Source organism: Hemicordylus capensis, chromosome 1, assembly GCF_027244095.1.
Source record: "Hemicordylus capensis ecotype Gifberg chromosome 1, rHemCap1.1.pri, whole genome shotgun sequence".
Taxonomy (NCBI): Eukaryota; Metazoa; Chordata; class Lepidosauria; order Squamata; family Cordylidae; genus Hemicordylus; species Hemicordylus capensis.
In genome coordinates this window covers 287,268,395-287,285,275 of record NC_069657.1, presented here as the reverse complement: position 1 = coordinate 287,285,275, position 16,881 = coordinate 287,268,395, and the positions used below count along the sequence as shown (strand labels likewise).

At 40.7% G+C, this 16,881-nt stretch overlaps 1 protein-coding gene across 3 annotated transcripts in view; it reads right to left on the bottom strand.

Moving 5' to 3' along the window:
• PXDN (peroxidasin) overlaps nucleotides 1-16,881 on the bottom strand; it is a 136,867-nt gene that overhangs the window by 55,731 nt on the left and 64,255 nt on the right. For all 3 annotated transcript variants that reach the window (XR_008313853.1, XM_053286030.1, XM_053286032.1), the window contains 6 exons: nucleotides 9,115-9,186; nucleotides 5,934-6,005; nucleotides 4,584-4,753; nucleotides 2,400-2,517; nucleotides 1,970-2,139; nucleotides 472-744 (listed from right to left, as the gene is read on the bottom strand). Coding sequence is in view for 2 of the 3 variants with exons in the window: in XM_053286030.1 (XP_053142005.1) it covers nucleotides 472-744; nucleotides 1,970-2,139; nucleotides 2,400-2,517; nucleotides 4,584-4,753; nucleotides 5,934-6,005; nucleotides 9,115-9,186 (875 nt within the window). In the remaining variant the exon portion in view is untranslated. The remainder of the gene's footprint in view (nucleotides 1-471; nucleotides 745-1,969; nucleotides 2,140-2,399; nucleotides 2,518-4,583; nucleotides 4,754-5,933; nucleotides 6,006-9,114; nucleotides 9,187-16,881) is intronic.

Here is a 16,881-nt window from a genome sequence, read left to right as displayed (position 1 = left end):
TGAGAACTGGGATGTTGAAGCATGGATTCTCATTAGCGTAGGGTTTGAAATGTTCATTTTTTCCACCTAACAACTCACATTCTCAGTGAGTCATGCAGTCACACAAGGTGCCACACTTGGGGTATGAGTGTCACCACTGCACTCCCTGAAGTGAAATATTAAATTACTGTAGGTTCTGTGGTCTGGAATACTGAGGCGGGTGGTGGTGGTGGGGAGTTTGCACTCCATGTAACCAATGGGAGTAGGAAGTCCTACGCATGAGTAAAAAATCATGGCTCAGGATGAAAGTTAGGCTCCCTCTATTGACACACTACATTAGCAGCAATTTTATTAGAGTACCTGGAAAACCTTGCCTTGTGTTGGGGAGCAAGATCACATTGCGTAGTTTAAATCTGCATGATTTTGTGTGTGTGTGTGTGTGGCGGTGGGGAAGAATTCAAACCATAGATTTTCTTGCTATATGCCACATACCTTGCACTATGATAAAGGCAGTTGCGTGGATGCTATCTATACTGTTGGTTGCAAAACAGGTATACTCGCCACCATCTTCTTGGTTCACATTTTGGATGTAAAGCCCTCCTGATGGCGTTATGGTGATGCGGGGATCATTTGGCAGAGGTGTTCTGTCACCTTTTGTCCACGTGATACGTGGTTGGGGGTGACCAGTGGCACTGCATTCCAGAGTGACACTTTCTCCAACCAGAACCTCTGTGTTTTGTGGATGAATCACAAAACTTGGCCTAGCTGTTAAAAACAGAACAAGTCTAAAGTAGCTTCAAACATCATAGCCAGTTTTGCCACTAAAAGAGGACAAAAGAAGTATACTTTAATATTAACTTAAGCACCTAGATTGCTATTTGAGATTACTTTCAAGTGCCACAAATGTGTCAGGAAATTAAAATTGTCCTACAAACACTCACTAAAAGAGCAATTAGATTTGACAGCAGCAGTGCTCAACCTGAGTATTGTTGATTTCCTGTAAAGTGGGATGGCAGGAGATTTAAAACACGATAAGGTGAGCCCGGGGTGGGTGGGTGAACAATTCCCGACTGTACTTTTAAAAAACAACCCTATTCGTGTGTTTTTTTCCCTTGCAGAGATTACTGCAGATGGGGAAGGGATGCGTTTCCTCTCCCTCAATGCACTTTAAAGTTTATTATGGAATCTCTGTTTATTAGGAATCTATGATGACCAGTGACACATCTATTTCTGCCAGATGACCTGCAGTTTTCAGGTGACTTCTTAGTACATCTCCATTAAACATATTTGGTAGGTTATTTTCAATAGGTTTTTTTTAACATGGTTTTTTTTAACGTTCAGTATTTTCAAGAGATATTTTGATTGTAAGCCCACTGGGACAGACTTGTTTTCTCAGAACTAGTAAAGGTCCCAGGTTTCCTCCCTGGCATCTCTAAGATAGGGCTGAAAGCAACTCCTGCCTGCAACCTTGGAGAAGCTGCTGCCAGTCTGTGCAGACAATGCTGAGGTAGATGGACCGATGGTCTGACTCAGTATATGGCAGCTTCCTATGTTCCTAAATATTGTTATTACCGATATATTACACAAATAATGTTAGTGGCTGTCATTCTAACTATACCTGCACGTGTACAATCAAAAAAGACATGTATGCGGTGATAGTGTCCCAACCTCTGAGGTGTTGGACTGCGGGGATTTTAACTAAGCTCTTCTTCCCTCAGAAGCAGTCTGTGTTACCTGGAAGTAGGTCTCCAAGGGCTGAGTGACCCTTAGAGATCTACTTCTGGGGGAAGAAGGGATCAGTGAAAGTAATCCTGTGCTTCAGAAGCAGGGATATTATTGCTGCGTGCATGACCTTTTTGGTTGCACATGTGCAGGTTGGTTTGGTCAGGACATTGACCATTGTATTAAATGTTGTACAAGAGTAATAGAAACAAAAGTAATAAGTTCACAATTACTTGTAATTATTTGGCATTAAAAGGAATTTACATACCTGGTGAGCCAAAGTAGCGCAGGGTAACTTCCTGAGTTTTCACTTCACCTGCTATATTTTTTGCCATGCACTGGTAAATACCTTGGTCAGTCTCTTGGGTATTCTGAATCATCAAAGTGCCATCATCAAGCAAGTTTAAACGGGAATCTGCTTTCATACTGAGCTCATTACTATAAAGAGAGAAATCTGTAGCACTAACGCATTTAAATCACAAGTATATTAAAACAAATCAAAAGAACTGAATATTAAAATAATTTTTGATCAGAGAGAAAGAGAGGAAATGTATAAACACGCATATGCACATATGTACACATACACATGATTACAGTTTTGCAGTGAGTCTGATGTTAATTCAGAAGCTCCTCGTATAGTTACTCCTCATTAACATGAGTATACTATACACAAAGAAACACTTCTAATACAAGCTTACTTGTTTCGAAGCCAAATAATTTCTGGTTTGGGATTGCCTTCAGCTCTGCAAGTGAAGTAAACGGTATTCCCTGAGGTAACATCCACATCCTGAGGCTCTGATGTAATTCTTGGCCTTTCTGTATGATCAGCAAAGCATATTAAATGGAAAACATTTCTTTACAAAACTGTGATTTCAAATAAGTTGTAGATAGTTTAGCTCCTAATTATAGCATATATTATAAAAGATCACTTCTTTCTGATGCTGTAATTCAAATGCAATGCATACCTAAATCATATGAAACACATAATCAATGATGTTTGGAAACCGATGTTTAATATGTTTTACTGATGTTTAAGCCAGCGTGGTGTAGTGGTTAGAGTGCTGGACTAGGACTGGGGAGACCCGAGTTCAAATCCCCATTCAGCCATGATACTTGCTGGGTGACTCTGGGCCAGTCACTTCTCTCTCAGCTTAACCTACTTCACAGGGTTGTTGTGAGGAGAAACTCAAGTATGTAGTACACTGCTCTGGGCTCCTTGGAGGAAGAGCGGGATATATATGTAAATAAAAAAAATAATATAACTGAAAAACTTCTGCAGTATAAAGAACTATAAGTCATGGTGTGCAACATTTTCTTAAGACATTGTTTAAGAGTTAACTCAGATGTGCAGCTCCTAACTCGAAATAGTCCTCCCAGCAACCATTTCACCTCAGAACATATATGGGGAAATCACTTGTTTTGAAAGTGTACCATGTCAAACTTCCATTGACATGGAAAGGAAATTTCCCTCGAACTATACAAGGTCCCATCACCATTAATAAGAACTGTAAGGGTAAAAAAAAATGATAAGGCATTGTTTTGTTAGTCCCTTGTAATTAAAAACAACAACAACTTAAAACTTCAAAGCCTGTGAGAAACCAAGTTGGACACAGCCCATGCATTGTGGCCTGCTGATGCCTGACAATCCCCTGGCTTTTTGTAGTTCCAGGCATGCAACAAAAACAAGAGATGTGGTGGGGCACCATGCATGGCAGCAAGCTGTGTTTGGTTGATGGATCACTACCAAATAATCACAGATCTATTATCTCTTCTTTCACCATTTCAATTTCATTTTCATTGTTTTATGTATACACATTCCTTTAGTAGTGGCAGCTTGCCTAGAATTTCTGTCCTTCACATTTCCTTAGATGCCACACAAAACATGAAAATTCCCAACAAGACATTGAATGAATGAATAAATAATTTGTGCCTAGAGAGCAGGAGGCTATTGGTTCAAATCCCCACTGGTGTGTTTCCCAGAATATGGGAAACTTTTATATTGGGCAGCAGCAATATAGGAAGGTGCTGAAAGGCATCAACTCATACTGCACAGGAGAAGGCAATGGTCAACCACTCCTGTATTCTACCAATAAAACCACATGGTTCTGTGGTCACCAGGAGTCAACACTAAATTGACGACACAATCTTTCCTTTTTTACCTTTTTCAGTGTAACAGTATGAAATAGCAACTCTCAAATAGAAAACTATTTAAAATCATTCTGGATATTTTTAAGGGAAAAAAGATAAGTAAAGATAATCATGATTACTGGATGATTTGTATGATTTATTGCCACACATATAAAGTTCTGTACACTGCAGAATGCAAAATCTGATCCTTCAGAGTACTGAGAGTCCTCTTGACCCAGTAGCTCTGAACCTGGGTAGCCAAGGTCCACTACCCATCTTAAGGGTGAGGTAGGATGCAAAGAGAGCTTTCCTATCTTTTTCTTTTGGTCATCTGCACTGCCACTGTGTTTCAAAGTGCTCCAGGGTGCCAGCAGCCATGTTGTTTATTTTATTTATTTATTTATTTGATTGACTGATTGATTGATTGATTGATATACAGCCCTTCCAAAATGGCTTTGGCTGTTTACCAAAGAGTGGTGTGGCTTGCAGGGTCTGGCAGAGCAAAGCTGCTGCAGTAATACTGAGGGATGCCTCTCTGCTGCTTGCAGAATGCATTGTGGACTGCTGGAGGACTTAGCTCAGGGTTTCTTCCCTCATGGAGCACACAGCAGCCCAATCATGTGGGGGCTGGGTAAGTAAACCCAACTGGGGGCTGGGAAACATGGGGTTTGAGCATGCCTCCCCTCCAGCCTATCCCCATATGGTCATGCGAATGGGCTCAGAGGGTAAGTTTAGATCCTTTAAATAAATCTCACCACAATTAAGCTCTTCTGGTGTTATTGTGGCCACTGATCTCCCTTGGATTCTCCTTGGATATTCACAAGTAGCTGCAGCTTGGGCATTACCAGACTCAGCATATGTCTTCAACAAGTCCGCCAGCCACAGTATTTCACAGTCACAGTGAAGTGCATTTGAATCCAGACGGCTGGATAAAACAAGAAACTACTGCTATACATATTAATAAGACCTATTCCATTGTTGGCTGGCATCCAGACTAACATACCAAAGAAAGGTTTCATGTACACAAGAGAGAGTTTTTGCCAATACCCTTTTCCCTCTGCAACCTTTTGCGCCTCTTGAAAATGTGTCCTTGAGAGATGCCCTGCAAAGGGTTACTATGAGCAAATTTTCAGGTCCCTAATTTACATGAGACACAAACTTTGAAATACAGTAAAATGTTTCAGAATACTAATACAAAAACCTGAAACCTGGAAATATGAAATTTACAGATACCAATCAAAGCTAAATTGTGACCTTTCCAAAGTTGTGATTCATGCTCTACGACAACCTCTGATTCCCATCTTACTGGCTTGGTGGTGATCATACGAATCCGCCCACTGTATTGCAATTGCACTGAGATACTGGAGAACAGTACTGGGAGTAGAATATTTATGACAGGTTTTTGTATTCTAAACTTTTCCCATTTGCATTAATGGCCAAATAAGGATTGTGTGCTACTATAGCTTTTTCATTTCTATTTATATATCAATATTCACTTTCCTACTTTTCTCCTGCTGATCAGACCCAAGGCCCATCTAGTCCAGCAATCCGTTTCCCTCAGTGGTCCATCAGATGTCTCTGAGAAGCCCACACACAGGAGAAGGCAAGCCTCCTCACTTGTTGAGCAAGCCTCCCCATGCAACTAGTATTCATAGGCACCCCACCTGTGAACCTGGAGGTAGCCTACAGCTATCCAGACTAAGAGCTATTGATAGACCTGACCTCCATGAATTTGTCTAAGACCCTTTCAAAACCATCCAAGCTGGTGACCATCATCACATCTCATGGCAGAGAATTTCATAGATTAATTATGGTGTGAAAAAGTACTTTTTCCTGTCAGAACTAAATTTCCTGGCAATTAATTTCATAGAACTGATTGTTCTATGAAAGTATAGAAGAAGCTTAGAACAGTAAGGCCTTGCTCACTTGCAAATGCAGACTTTTTGATGAAGCTCATGTCTGCCTTTTTTCCTGGTACACTAACAGCTAAAGCCTTCCAATATCAATAGTATTTTTCTATCAGTTACTGACTATTATAACAGATTACAAAATAAACTGAGAATATTTTCAGTGCTATTTTAAGGGACCAAAAAAAAAATACTTACAGTCTTTTCATAGATTCCAAATGACTAAATGTTCCAGGTATTAAATGAGATATTCTGTTGTTATGTAAAAATCTGTTGAAACATTGCAATTGTTAATTAGGACTTTAATCTCTTTTGCCAGCCTCCTGTCAATTTCGTATACTTTCTATATATTCTTTTTTAAAAAAAAAACACTACTACCAGTGCTCTCTAATTTTTTCCATCTGTTTACAGAATGTGTTTTGTTCTAGGTAGCAGTAATTTATCTATCTATCTATCTATCTATCTATCTATCTATCTATCTATCTATCTATCTATTTAATTTATATACCACCTGATATAGAAATCTCCAGGCGGTGTACAAATTAAAACATAATATAAAACAATATAAAACAGTTAAAATTCATAAAGCAGGCAACAATATCAAGGCAGTGTGTGCGCATGCACATTCAGAGTGGGGCCTTCCTGATTAAACCTGAGCAGGATCTAAAATTAACTGAGCAGACATAAAAAAACATGTGAACATGTGTACATGCACACACCTTAGAGGGAACACTGACTACTACTATTCTTGTAGTATACTAGTAGTGCTAAACCAAAGTTTGGCATCAGTGATGGACTGGATGAAGGCCAATAAACTAAAGTTTATTCCTGACAAAATGGATTATACTTGGTGGATAGTTCATCTGCTCAGAGTGTGGTGTTCACCCTGTTGTGAATGGGTCTGCACTCCCACTAAAGGTTTGGGTTCATAGCCTAGGAGTGATTGTAAGTAGTTTCAGTGGTATGAATGCCTTTCATGGCTGCTGCCCAGGAACCTCCAGGTAACAAAATGCAATGTGTTATAGGTAGGGTTGCCACTAAGGACTGATTGAAGACAGCAGTTAAGTATAAAATGTAGCTACATCATCTCATACTGCACGGGTGATGGCAACGGTAAACCCCTCCGGTATTCTACCAAAGAAAACTACATGGCTCTGTGGTTGCCAGGAACCGACACTGACTCAAAGGCACAACTTTACCTTTACTAGGCTCTTAACTGGGACTAGCCATAGATAACATGTTGCCTGTGTTTTAAAGAACATTACTAGATATTAGTCCATTTCCGAACCTAGTACAAAGTGCTAATGCATACCTTTAAAGTTTATACAGTTTGGAACCTAAATACCTAAAGGAATGTCTGCTCGGAAATTAATTTGCTACTGCACTTAAATCCTGAAGTGCAGCCACTGAAGAAAGTGTCTTCTCACTGAGTTGGCAGCCTTTTTATGCAATTTCCTTCTCAGATATGATCTCCAGCATCTATGATAGTATCTTTTCAAGTGAAGCTATTTTTTCTAAGCTTTTAACACCTGATGAACTTTTCATATTTGACAGAACTGTACATGAACTGGATTTTGTTATTTCATTTGAGCTTAAATTGAATAACAAAATCCTGGAATTGATTCATCAAAACCACTGAGTTGGCCAGCTGTTTTGGTGAATTGATCTCAGATCACTCAAACCAATTTGAGTGATTTGAAAACTATTTTTTCTGAGGAGAGCTGATCTACCAATTGGGGTCACAGGTAGACCAGCCCTCTATCCCGAACTTAGTGTGTCAGCCCATCTTGGAAGACTGGTCTACTGGGTGGACCAGTCCTCTGAGGCAGGCTGATGCACTAAGTCCAGGGCAGAGGGCTGGTCTACTTGCCAACCCCAATTGGTAGACCAACTCTCCCTGGAAAAAAATGGCCTCAAAATGGTGCTCGGATCACTCGCATCAACTTGGATCTAATTGCGGGTGATTTGATTCGAACTCAAATCAGGCCTTTCATTTCACTCGATCAGTTTGAATCATTAAAATCACCCCAATTTGACCTCAAATCAATCTGATGAATCAATTTGCACATCTCTAGTATTTGACTATTTTATTGATATTTTATCCTGTTTTATTGATAGCAGTTTTATTGTAATTGTATAATTGTATTTTATTTATCTTGAGAAGTTCCTTAGGAATTTTTGTTGAAGGGCAGTATATAATAACTAGAAAATAATAAATGCAGTTCTTACACAAATAGATACCTAAATTCTTGTTCATAGGCACATAATACACTGAAACTTGGGAAGCACCTGACTAAATATTTTTACTGTCACATAAGTCTCACTAAATTCAGTGGAGGTTTCTACACATATGTGTGCATACATTTTTGACTGACATCCTGATTAAACTACTCAATGGAATTACTACTGAAATTAAGTAACCTTTTGGAGTAACTCCTGAGTGGTACTACTGAGTAACTTAGTCTGAATGTCAGCCTTTGCCTGTAGTTTACACAGGCTACATCTTAATAAGTACTTACCTAGATGGCAGCTTCCTCAAAGGGCATGAAAAAAGAGACTGTGTGTCAGAGTCACTGTTTTGAACTATGCTGCCTACTTCAATGTTCCTAGACTCAATCTGCCTTTTGGACTAGAAGTAATTATCATGAGCAGAGCCAGCTCCAGGTTTGAGGGGACTCTCAGCAAAGGAGACTCTCTAGAGGGCCCTCCTGAATCAATGAGTCTCTCATTGATTCAGATGCTGTTGCAGATGCTTACTAGCACTATTGCCACATGCATTGGTGGCAATAATGTTGCTCCTCTGTGGCTCTCCTCGAGTTTCCCTTCTCTTTTCGCTCCTCCCTGCCCTCTTCCTTCCTCATTGCTTTTAGTGCTAAAGGGAGCACAACAAGAGTTATGCTTCATTGCTGCTGCCCTGTCCTCTCTCAAGTGGGAGCTTGCCTCCGGTTCCCATTTCAGAATGGGAGCAGAAAAGGAAGCAGTTGTGAAGTGACTCCCTCAGGCTAGAGTTGTTCCATCATTGCCTCCTCCAGGCACCCCTTCTGTCCAAAAATATGAGCTTGTCCCCCCAAATTTGAGTTTGTCCCCTTACATAACCAAATGAGTCTTTAAGGGCAAGCTCCCATTTCAGAATGGGAAGGAAGAGTGGAGAGAGTGGAAACAAAGAAGCACTGAAATAGGAGGAGAAGGAGGAAGTGGAGGAGGAGGACCCAGCATCAGTAACAGGCTCTGGCAGCTGCCTGAAGGTGCCACGTGCTGATGCTGTGCCTGACTATGACGACCTTCAGCCTCCATGTGGTTTATGAAATTATTTTGCCTGGGGCAAATGTTGCCATCTGGAAGCATTTTATGAGGGGAAAAAGTGAAAAAGAAAACTTACAGTCTTTCAAGTTTGGGAAGATGAGTAAATGATTCTGGTTCCAATGTTTCAATCTGATTAAAGTGCAGGTACCTGTTAAAACGTTAACAAAAAATAAGAAAACACACAATGTGTTTAATACAGTGGTCTCCCAATTATTTTTAGACATGCAAAAATAACTTGGATTTTAATAGTCTTACTGGATTAAACAGACCATCCCATCCTTTATATGAGCAATGGCTACAACAGAAAAAGAAACCAACGAGAATATAGGGATTACCATGTTAGACCAGATTCATATCAGCTAGAACAGTTCTCAAAAGTTGCACTAGAAACATTACCCACAGAACAAGCCTAAAAATATTTATTTTAATAGCATTGTGAAGAGTCAAGCAAAATTTCAGACAACATACCCCTACTTTTCATTTATTAAACATTAAATAATGTATTTTCTACAAAAATTTAGAACTATCCAGACAAATCTAGTTTACAGGGCAGTGAGAATTTTTTTCCCTTGGAAGAAAAGAGGTTTGGGTTAAAAACAACAAACCTTGATCAACCAGATACATTTTCTGTATTTCATCTAACATGCTTAACAGCTTGAACCTATATAAGTTTACTGGGCAGCAAGTCCCACTGTGATCGTTTGTTTATTTGCGGTCATAGACCAAAATTTGAGGCATACATAATAATACACATATAATATAATAATAATATATTCAAAGATCCAGTATTATCTCATCCTGATCAGCAGTTTCCAGTTTACGTAATCTGGTCCCACTGTGATCAATGGGGCTTGTCATCAGGTGTTCCTTGGTTTACAGTCTGGGCCTGAAATTCTAAAGGAGTATTTTTTTAGCTTACTTTGAGCAGTTTCATATAACACAGGAAAAGCAGAATCATCCATTCCCAGAGCTCAGCAGCAAGCCTGACTTCCAGTGGGGGAGAGATATGCCAACATTGGCCTTGTTGTCTGATCCCCCTTAAGTTGAGATATTCTGCTCAACTTGCAGTTCTAAATACAACATCTGTAGCCAATTTCAAGTCTTGATTACAGATGTTGGGTTGGGAACCACAATTTGATCAGAATATGCCAACATTGCTGGGCTGGGATGACATGACCAATGTAGGCATATCACCCCGCTTCCCACCACAAGCTGGAGTAACTGGCAGTTCATCTCTTACTGTGTTGTGTGAAGCCACCAACACATCTGAGTAAACATGCTCAGTATTACTCTGTAAGAATGCAATCCTATGCACTCTTACCTGGGAGCAATCCCACTGAACACAGTGGCTGATATCCAGACTAATACTGTGCATGTGCAATGGGAGAGGGCAATTTTTCCCATTATCTCTTTCCCTCTTCAGCCCTCTATGACACCTGAAACCTGAAGGCCCTGCAAAAACGATATTCAAAATGATATTCAGCACACATGAGTATGGATGTCAGTCAGTGGTATTTTCTCCCAACAAGATACATAGGATCTTAAAATAATGAAAATGTGCAACTTTGAAAACAAGAACTAGTACATATTTTTGAAGAACACATATATTAAATATATCTGCTCATGTAAGTTCTCAGTATTCAAACAACTCTAAGGCATTTGGACCAATGCTATGCCTCTGTAGATACCATAACCAACATGGTGCTTCATGTGCGCTGCTACTGCCTTCTGGACTAAGGCAGAAGATGCGCTGCTAATGCCTTCTACATTAACAAAGCACAGCATGTGCGCTTGCATGGCAAAATTTTCATTGATCTCCCCCACCCCAAGAAGCCCTACCTGCAACCTGGAAGTGGGACCCTGATGCAGCCTTCAGGGAACAAACACTCCCCACCAGATGTGACCTGCAGAGCACTGGCTCTTTGTTAGGATATTGCCTCATATTTTCTACTTTACAGCTTGCTCTCACGACACACCTTCTGCATGGATTAAGATGTCCAACTTATTATAATAGTATATTTTCAGACTTTGAGATATGGATAGTTCAGCTCCCTGTATAATCATCTCTGTTTAAAGAGTAGCTGCTTGTGGGCAAAAGCTTGCATGTGATAAGAGGTCATTCAACACAGAGAATCTTAACAGACTGTTGCATTTAGTGGCCCTTAGTGGCTTTATTTATCTGTAGAAATCAGACTGAAAGCAAAGCAAAAATTATGCTTGCTTTTTTATTAGGGTCCATATCGATTCAATGTAACATATGTCTTATCCGCAGGAGACATTTAAACTGAATATCCTGCAGCAAAACATAATGGAGCCTGGTTTGCTCACACAAAAAAGCAGAAAGAAATATAATACATTTGTTCTCTAATCTCAAACTCTCAGAAAATTTTTATAACCAGCATATCATCTAATATATGCATACATGTACTATATTAATGCCTGGCATGCACAAATAGATCCATTGAGTTTAACCTACAAAACAGGAGATACAATAGAGGAAATAACTTATTGTTTGAACTATGAAATACACTGGTAATGTTTTTGGTTCCTATTTCAATAAATACTCGAATGGGAAAAATAATGCTTAATATCTAAAAAACCCTCTAAATTCTGTTTAAAATCCTTCATGGAAAAGAACTTCATTGAAATGTAACAAGGTTGAAAATTGAGTAACCTCTTACTCATTTTTTGTTATTTCAACTGTAGAACATTCAAGAAAGTAGGCACATTCTACATTTTAACAATCACACGAAAACACACATACAAATATAGCATGGGTAGACGTAATGATAGTAAACATGGGATCACTCAACAGCAAAAACATCTATTGGAAAACATTATATTTTGCTAAAAATAATGGCAAAGAAGCCCAGGACTAAACTAAACATTGCCTCAGCAAAAGTGTGTCTGGAAATCTGCCTTGGTTGAACATACAGAGATGCTTACAGGAGAGGATAGATGAGTGGGTGGGAAGAGAACCTAACTCCCTTACCATGCCCACCAATTCTCCCCTGCAGATGCTCCTTCACTTGTTTTTCAAAGAGGTTTAGTTTTAGAGCCTTTCTGATTAAAAGCTGCCAGAAGCATTTGTGGGAAAGAATAGGCAAGTGGGAGTAGAACTATTATTATCTATCTATTATATTTGCATACCACCCCAAACCTCTCTCTCTGGGCTGTTTACAGAAATATAAAACAAATTAAAACATAAATTAAATCCTTAAAATCATTTAAAACAACAACTCTAGTTAAAAAGCTTGGGTGAATAAATGTGTCTTAAGAGACTTTTAAAAAGTTGCCAGAGATAGGGAAGCTCTTATTTCAGCAGGGAGCGCATTCCAGAGTTTTGGGGTGGCAACAGAGAAGTCCCATCCCTATGTAGCCAGCAGACGAGCTGGTGGCAACTGCAGACAAACCTCTCCAGATGATCTCAATGGGCGATGGGGATCATAGTGAAGAAGATGCTTCTTAAATACTCTGGGCCTAAGCTGTTTAGAGCTTTATAGGTTATAACCAGCACCTTATATTTTGTCCAGAAACCTATTGGTAGCCAGTATAGTTCTTTTAATATAGTAGTAATATGGTCTCTTTGAGACAATGGGGAGACCAACCTGGCAGCTGCATTCTGTACCAACTACAGTTTCTGGACCACATACAAAGCCAGCCCCACCTAGAGTGCATTGCAGTAGTCAAATCTGGAGGTTACCAGCATATTTACTACTGTTCTGAGACAGGTTATATGAAAATACAGATGATCAGCCGAAGCTGATAGAAAGCACCTCTGGTCACCGCCTCAACCTGGGACACTAGGGAGAGGCTTGGATCCAGAAGCACTCCCAGACTGCGTATCTGTTCCTTCTGGGGAAGTGTGACCCCATCCAGAACTGGCAGATCAAATTGTTTCCTGAGTTCCAACCCCACACAATAGGTACCTCCATCTTATCTGGATTCAGTCTCAGTTTGTTATCCCTCATCCAGCCCAACAATGCATCCAGGCAGGCATTTCTGGAGGTTATGTCTTCTATCGATGAGGCTGACATGGAGAAATAGATTTGGGGGTCATCAGCATAATGAGAACACCCTGTACCCAATCTCCTGATGATCACTCCCAGCTGTTTCATGTAGATATTAAAAAGCATTAGGGACAATACGGAGCCCTAAGGGACACCATATAAAAGCTCACATTTTAAAGAACAGTCTCCAAGAGACACCATCTGGAATCTGCCTGAGACGTAGGAGCGGAACCACTGCAAAACAGTGTCTTCCGCTCCCAAATCTCTCAGATGATCCAGAAGGATACTATGGTCAATAGTATCGAAAGCTGTGGAGAGATCCAAAAGGACCGAGTCACATTCAGTTCCTCATTAGAGATCATCCATCAGGCCAACCAAGGCAGTCTCCACCCCATAGCCCACTCCCAAACCAGTTTGAAATGGGTTTAAATAACCATTTTCCTACAAGACTGTCTGGAACTCCTTCAATTACTTTGCCCAGCCATGGAAGGTTGGAGACAGGCCTTTATTTGCTTAAATCTGAGGGATCCAATGCAGGTTTCTTCAGAAGAGGTCTAATAATTTCCTCCTTAAAACAGGAAGGCACCCTGCCCTCTACAACAACCCCCTGCCGGATAGTATAAGCCATGTTGGACAAGGGCCAAGAGAACAGGTGGTAGGCTGCACCTCTCCAAGCAGCTTATCCAAATAACCAGGAGTAACAAACTGAAACTGAGCCAGCCTAACCACATAAGAGGAGTTGCTGGACACCTTCGCACTAGACTATGCAATAATAGTAGGGTCTAAGTTGGTCCGAATACAAGATATTTTATCCACAAAAAAACTCATTTAAAAATGTCACAATGAGTAACTGATGGTTCCAAATTCTAATTCAAGGGAAAAACTAACCCTCTTACAACCCTAAACAACTCTGCTGGGTGTGAGCTTGCGGACGCAATACGGGTAGAAAAGAATAGCTTCTTTGCTGCATGTATTGCCTGAGTATAGGTTTTCAAATGTGTTCTATGTTGTAATTTGTTAGATTCAAGTTGGGTCTTTCTCCACTTGCGCTCCAGTTGTCTACCTTGCTGCATCAGCTCCCGTACTTTTTCCACATACCAATGGGTCAAATTTGAAGCAGGTTGGAGAGGATGCTTAGGAGCGGTCATGTCTACTGCCCTGGTGAGTTTTTTGTTTCAGTTCTCAACAGGGCATCAACAGAATCACTGGCAGAGACAACACTAAATCCCTCCAAGGCTTTTTGGAATCCTATTGGATCCAATAACCTTTTTGGGTGGACCATCCTAATAGGCCCCCTCACCCCTGTGGAGGTGAGATATGAATGTAAGTCCTACCAGATGGTGGTCCATCCATGACAATGGGGAAATCTCAGGAATCCCCACCCACGGAATACCACCCTGATCAGAGTAAAAGACCAGATCAAGCATGTGATCAGCAACATGTTGGTCCCGAGACCGCTTGGGATAGGTTTTCATGGCCACTATGAACTCCTGAGCCACCCTGGACAAATTGGTCGCAAAATGAACATTGAAGTCCCCCAGCAACATAAGCCTGGAAGACACCAACTCTAAGCCCGAGTCTAAGTTCGTCAGCATAATTAGGGACTCAGTTGGGCAGCAGGGTGATTGGGAAACCAACAAAAAGTCTCAATCTAAACCTGGTCTCCAGACATTTGATATGGTCAGACACACATTTGATATCGTCAGGCACAGGGATTCTGGTAAGGGAAATGTTATTCTTATAGAACACAGGTACTACATCTCCCGGCCCACATCCTCTTACTTGCTACTGAACAGAGAACCCTGGAGGGAAAAGCTGGGACCGGACTGAGCCACCAGCCTCCCCCAACCAAGTCTCTGTAATACATACCAGATTGACCCCTTGTATGTATGTATTTTTAATTAATTGTTTTTAATTAAAATAATTTATATTTGTATTATTTAAAGTATTTATACTGCTTTTCAACAAAAAATAGTTCTAAAAGCAGTTTATAACCCCTGCTAACTGAGCAAAGAGACACCTTTTAAAGTGGTGATTTCTTATATGTAGCAGGGGCAAAGCAACTGGCCCTTTCCAGCCCCAGCACAGCATCCCTCCAGTGGCATTGCTGGTGTCTGTCTTATGTTTCTTTTTAGACTGTAAGCCCTCTGGGGAGAGGGGACCACCTTATTTATGTATTATTTATTTTCCTATGTAAACCACTTTGAGAACTTTGGTTGAGGAGAGGTATATAAATATATGATGTTGTAGTAGTAGTAGTAGTAGTAGTAGTAGTTTACAAAGCAAAGATATGAGAAAATAGTTCCCTGTCCCAAAAGGGCTCACAGTTTTAAAACACGCACGTGCGCATGCACACACGTGCGCACGCACACACACACACGCACACACACCCCAAGAGCAGACACTAACGACACACTATGCTGGGCTGAATAGGGATAATTGTTCTCTCCCAGTTTGATATAAGAGAGCTATCACTTTAAAAAGTGCCTCATTGCACATTTAGCTGTGGTATGCTGACTTAAACAAATAGTGGCTGACATCCAGGCTAACAAAGCCCCAATGCTCCATGAGGAGTGCTGGTGCTTCTTCACTGTAGACTAGCAGTGCTCCACTGGTCGTATATGGGGGGAGTGGTTTTTGCCAATCTCCACCACCCCAGAAGCACTACTGGGTCACAGGAGCACTTCCGGGGGCATGGCATATCAATCAAGTTGTTCTAAAAAGAACTAATCAGCCTAATTTCCTTTCACTGTCTCTACAACTGGACTAAATTTGGTTCAAATCAAGGTTCACAAGTTGGACCTCTTGTACCTCAAATGTTCATGCATCCACCATCTTGGATTAGGGTGGATAACATTATTACAAACTATACTACTGAGGTGTCCCTGTGTGTCACTCACTACAATTGTATCCAATTTGGTTCAAATTGATTAGACAGTCCTCAAATTAGTGCACTTGCACCTCAAAAGTTTACACATCCACTGTCCTGGATCAAGGAGGTTGACATCAACACTAACTACACCATTGGGACATCTCTATGTGTCCCTACAGCTGCAGCAAATTTGGTTCAAATTGTTTAAGTGGTTCACAAGTTAGCCCACTTGCACCTCCAAAGTGTATGTGTCCTCCATCATGAATTGGGCTGAATGGCATCAACACAAACTATGCTGTTGAAGTGTCCCTGTGTGTCACTCACTGCAACTGTATGCAATTTGGTTTAAATCGGTTAGACAGTCCACAAATTAGCCCACTTGTGCCTCAGATGTTCATGCGGCTTCCATTTTGAATTGGAATGGATGACATCATAATACATCACGCCATATGGGCATCCCTATGTGTCCCTACAGCCGTAGCAAATTTGGTTCAAATCAGTTAAGCGGTTCACAAGTTAGTCCACTTGCACCTCCAAAGTTTACGCGTCTGCCATCTTGGACTGGGGTGGATGACATCATCAAAAACTACGTCGCTGACGTGTCCCTGTGAGTCACGCACTGCAATTGTACCTAATTTGGTTTAAATGGGTTAGACAGTTCACAACTTAGCCCACTTGCGCCTCGGAAGTTCACATGGCCGCCATCTTGAATTGGAATGTATGGCATCATAATACACCACATTTGGGTATCCCTATGTGTCCCTACAGCTTTAGCAAATTTGATTCAAACTGGTTAAGCGGTTCACAAGTTAGCCCACTTGCACCTCAAAGGTTTACATGTCCACCATCTTGGATAGGGGTGGATGACATCATTACAAACTACGCTGTTGAGGTGTCCCTGTGTGTCACTCACTGCAACTGTATGCAGTTTGGTTTAAATCGGTTAGACAGTCCACAAATT